Source organism: Onychostoma macrolepis, chromosome 17 (genome assembly GCF_012432095.1).
Source record: "Onychostoma macrolepis isolate SWU-2019 chromosome 17, ASM1243209v1, whole genome shotgun sequence".
NCBI classification, from domain to species: Eukaryota; Metazoa; Chordata; class Actinopteri; order Cypriniformes; family Cyprinidae; genus Onychostoma; species Onychostoma macrolepis.
Genome location: NC_081171.1, coordinates 21,168,610 through 21,173,641, shown reverse-complemented (window position 1 = coordinate 21,173,641; position 5,032 = coordinate 21,168,610). Strand labels below are relative to the sequence as shown.

At 42.1% G+C, this 5,032-nt stretch overlaps 1 protein-coding gene across 1 annotated transcript; it reads left to right on the top strand.

Annotated features, from left to right (window-relative positions):
• Positions 1-317: 317 nt before the first annotated feature.
• Positions 318-4,752, top strand: zfp36l1a (zinc finger protein 36, C3H type-like 1a). The gene is made up of 2 exons (XM_058749666.1): positions 318-498; positions 2,030-4,752. The coding sequence occupies exons 1-2, from the start codon at positions 442-444 to the stop codon at positions 3,092-3,094; spliced, it is 1,122 nt and encodes a 373-aa protein (XP_058605649.1). The 5' UTR covers positions 318-441; the 3' UTR covers positions 3,095-4,752.
• The last annotated feature ends 280 nt before the right edge of the window (positions 4,753-5,032 follow it).

Here is a 5,032-nt window from a genome sequence, read left to right as displayed (position 1 = left end):
GTGGCAAGTTGTTGATTTCCGAAATAATTCGCAGCAAATATTTTCATATTAGGCTATGTCAAGTTAAACAACAACAACAACAACAACAGAGTTACAGAGCGTTTTTGTTACAGAGTTACAAAACTCGACACTAAAGTTTAAGTCACCGAAATAAACAACTAGACACAAGGACGCTGATATGCTTGTGAGCGTGTAAACTTTTAAACTGCGTTGCACTTCTGAGCGAGAGAGAAGTAAAAACTTATAAACGTGAAAAAAGTGCAAGAGCAACGCCCATATGAAGCGTCGTCTCTTGGCCCCTCCTGCATTCGGGTTAAAAGGAAATGCAGACCGAGAGGGTTTCTTATAGGGCAGCACAAGTTTACACAACCAGAACCTAGCTTGTTACAATTTAAAGTATCCGATTCTTCTCGCTGTGTTTGATTTATCCTCGATTGGAAGATGACCACAGCCGTGGTGTCGCCTTTCTTCGACTTTAGCGAAGTGATCAACAACAAGGTAGGAAAAAAGTTTCAGCTTAATCTGTTTGTGTTGTGGAATGTGGACGATTAGACTTGACTTCTAGGTTTGAATGGGCGATTTTTAGTCGTATTAAGTAACACCGAACAACAACAACATTACAATTGCTTTTACCATTCTTAAGTCATATTTAAAGTTCTATGTAGCAATGAACGAGACTAAAGTACATAGACGCTTGCAGCCAGTAAAGTTCCCTGTTTAGCTTGTTCTGGAGAATCCATGGTTGTGATTTTACAACATATGTGGGTAGTTGATGCATAATGTGTCCATGGACGTTTTTAATCAAGATTCTAAGTAATATGAATGTTTAAATGAAAGTGTATATCTTGGGTCTTCAGCCTGCTTGCAATTAATTTGAACTGCATCACCATTTTAATCACTCTTCTGCCTCCAGTAGTTCATTCAAAATAACTATGTAGTGTGATTAAATGAATTAACGTAACGTTACACATTTTCAATAAGCTAACTTCATTTTAATCAAGAGACTACATGCCTAACAGTTGACACAATGCTGTTTTAAAATCTTTTGATATAGTATAACACATCAGTACACATCAACTTCCCACAAGTATTTCATGTCAACTACCCATGTATGTTTCACCTTGCCTCCCTTTAAACTGTTTATCAACTGAAGATTGGAGCGACTGGTTTCACCACCTGCTAAATGAAAATATACTCAAACCTGAAGGTTTTTTTTGATTGACCTGTTTGGGTGTAAATGTGAATGGTGTATGAATCTGTGCAAAGTCAGGGCTGTCTCGTGATTTCATTGAATTAAACTTTGACTGAGAGGAGTGACTTAGAAAATCAGTGAGTCAAACTGGTTCTTATATATGAGCTTATTTCATTGGTTAACCTATAACTGCAGTCAGACATCATTTGTCAGTGTTAATGTGTTTTTCTGTGCTGTGCGGATGTAACATTTAGATTAGAGTATACATTTCCATCCAGCTGATTGTCACATGAGTCAAACTCTTTAACTTAATTAATAGTTGTTGTGACATGGTGGCTAGATAAGTAACTGTGGAAATATTGCATGTCAATGTTACTTTCTAGGATTTAGCCAAATATTTAAGATTTGGAGACCAAAACTTTAAGAATCGTTTATGTCTGTGAGGGTTACGACCCTGTTTTTAGTTATAATTAGTACATCGATATATTTCCTCATGAAAAACTAAGCAACCTTTAGTTTGATAATGTTGATTCTGAATGTATTAATGTTGTCAGACGTGGTCATCAATGTCCACAGGTTTCCAGACAGACCTAGTCTCACGTCTGATACTGTACGAGTTAGGTTATTACTCGTATCAGACACGCACCGCAGTCTTTGCTTTTCTAAAGCAGTCAAGCTTTCCCTTAGTGGGCATCGAGCCAAACTAGCAGTTGTTTAGGCCTGCATTTACTCGTGGGTTTCACATGAAGCCAGTGCAATACAGTTAAGATGTGCCAACCACTTTGTGGCTTTCAAAAATTGAATTGAATTTTTCTTTTTTTGTCTTTTCTTTTGTAGAACAAAATGCTGAACTACAATAATAACATCCTCAGTACTCCACACCCTGTCTCGGTCCCTTGCACGGGGGTAAATCTGCCCATCTCCAACCCCACTGGGTGCCTGCTGGACAGGAAGGCTGTGGGGACACCCTCAACTGGTGGGGTTTACCAGCGCCGACACTCTGTCACTTCGGCTAGCACCAAACTCAACCAAAACCAGTTCTTGAACATTGCCAAGGCAGATCCATCCCTGCTCGGCTCAGGGACGGGAATCACCAGCAGCTGCAACAAAGAGAACCGACTTCGAGACCGCTCTTTCTCGGAGACGGGGGATCGCCTGCTACAGAAGTGTTCGGGCCCTGGAGGCCCCAACAGCCAGGTCAACTCGAGCCGCTACAAGACCGAGTTATGCAGGCCATTCGAGGAGAATGGCGCCTGCAAGTACGGTGACAAGTGCCAGTTTGCCCATGGCATTCATGAGTTGCGCAGCCTAAGCCGCCATCCTAAGTACAAGACAGAGCTCTGCCGCACATTCCACACCATCGGCTTCTGCCCCTACGGCCCACGCTGCCACTTCATCCACAATGCGGAAGAGCGCCGTGGACCTCCTCCAACCCCGTCCCCCCTTTCAGCCTCCAATAAGATGGAGAGGCCGCGGCTGCAACACAGCTACAGCTTTGCGGGGTTCCCCAGCTCTGGAGGCTTGAGGGACAGCCCCACCTCGGTCACCCCTCCACCTATATTTTCCCCAGATGAACTGCCCGAGTGGCCTAGCAGCAACCCCTTTACGTATTCCAGCCAGGAGCTGGCCAACCTCTTCAGCCCCAGTCTGGGCAATGCACCTTTATCCTGCTCCGACCCTTCCACCCAGGCGCCGCCTTCCCCGACGACCCCTTACTACTTCAGGGCCATGTCAGAGTCTCCCCAACTCTACGAGTGTCCATCCAGTCAGCCAGACTCGCTTTCTGACCAAGAGGGCTACCAGAGCAGCTCGAGCGGAAGTCTGAGCGGCTCCGAATCTCCCGTCCTCGACACCACCCGCCGACTGCCCATCTTCAGCAGGCTTTCCATCTCTGATGACTAAAACATACTGAGCCAGACCCCATCCCCCTTTCCACTGCATGCAGCAGTCTTGGGCAGAGAGGATGAGACGCTAGCACTCCCTCTACCTCTCGCCATTTCTCCGGTGCCCTAGAAGCCGTAGACTTCCCTCCTTGTATCACATCCGCTCTGAAACCGATGCAGTGAATTAAGGGATCTTTCTCGTTTTGAATACTCTTTTTAACCAGAACAAGCTAAAACTCTCCCGGCCTCAAGACCCTTCTGTTTTCTAGGCTCGACTTGCAGAGCCCCTGCTATGTTCTTGGTGTGACTGTGCCAAACACGCAGAGTAGGAAGTGGATTAGCGAAATGCTAATCGTGAGAGGTATGAGACCGTTGTGCCAGGTGCCACAGCTGCAGTCAAGTGTAGCGGAGTCGGTGGCACGGTTATGGGAGAGATCTGCGCCCTTCCCCCCTCACAAATTACCACTCTTCTCAAGGACACTCTTTCATAACTAACTAAAGCTCACAAGTGTCATGCTTAGACCTTTCACAACTGTCTTTGTAGACCGGCTTAAAGCAAAAAGAGGAAAAGAATATGGAAAAAAAGACAAGTGCCTGGGGTTAAGTGTTGGGGTGAATGGACCACTGTTTCTTTTATCTTTATTGTTTTTTCGTTCTTGTGGCCTGATTATGTAGCTCTTGTTTTGAGTGTGAGATCTCCCTCCCTTGAAATTGCAGATTTACACCAGTCTGCAGGAAGGACTTCTCTCATAAGGGTTGAATGAGAATGGAGCTCTGGAATATTTCAGGCACATTCAAATGTTCAATCAGGTGCTACATGCTCCATGTCTCGTCTACAGCCAGCACAAACCCCTGAGATGGGATGTCTCCACTCAAAAATGAACAATTTTCTTACAAGTTTTGTTGTTGTTGATGTTGTTAGTGCCCCTTTTTCCCATTAGTTGCTGGTTACTTCAAGTGTGTTGGGAAGGGAATCTTGTTATTAGACCTTAAAGTCAATTTTTCTTCTGTCCCACCTCAAAACGCCACCTTCCCTCGGGCCAATCAGCAAACAGAGGGAGAATTCTATCATTCCCAAGATGCAGTTCAACCTCCTGCAGCTTCACTTTAGTTCTTCATGCAAGCACGCTTTTTTTCCGTAGATTCTGCTCAGAGGAGCACTTTGTAATTTCGTCATCTTTCCACCTCTTGGTTTTGATTTTTATTCTGGTCATTGTTTATTATTATTATTATTATTATTATTATTATTATGGTTATATTGTTATTGTTTGAAAACCTTTCAGAACAGAAGGTTTGCTTGTCACTGCTTATTTAACTTATCAAAAACATATTTATTGGTGATCATATGCATTTTTTTGTTAATTTTGTTTGTATTTATCTTGATAATGAAACGATAGAATATATTTTCTTTTATGTTAAATTATGATCTTCTGTATTAATCTTAAGATTGTGAAGACTTGTCAGCTTTCTTTTTTCACAGTTTAATATATTGTACTACAATGACTTTTGTTGGCAACTACACTTAAATGAAACTTAATTTAAAGCAAAAAAGCAAAAACAAAAAAATCCTCTGCATTTTGATTTATTTATTGTAGATTTATTGTCATTCCCTTGTCTACACTTTTTTTATATGACTGCAAAATCAGTACTACCATACAATCATTCCTTGATTATAAACTCACAGGAGTGTCAGCTTTTTTTCTTTTTTTGAGGTAAGCTTAGGCCCTACTTGTAGCAAGTTATGTGGCAGTTAAAAATATTTTTAAGCATCACACAGTGAATTTTTGTTGTGAAAAACAGACTTGGATTACCAATCCAGTTTACTGAATGCCTGAGCCTGGTGATAGATTTGATCTATGGAAGAAATTATCAATTTTTTTTTTTTTTTAAGATAAAAACAAGTTGATCCAAGATGCAGAAGTTTAGTGGCCTTAAAACACATGCACCACATTTTAAA

Coding starts and splice junctions, on each gene's coding strand:
- zfp36l1a (XM_058749666.1), top strand. CDS start 442: ATGACCACAGCCGTGGTGTCGCCTTTCTTCGACTTTAGCGAAGTGATC. Junction 499..2,029: donor GCGAAGTGATCAACAACAAG/GTAGGAAAAAAG, acceptor TTTCTTTTGTAG/AACAAAATGCTGAACTACAA.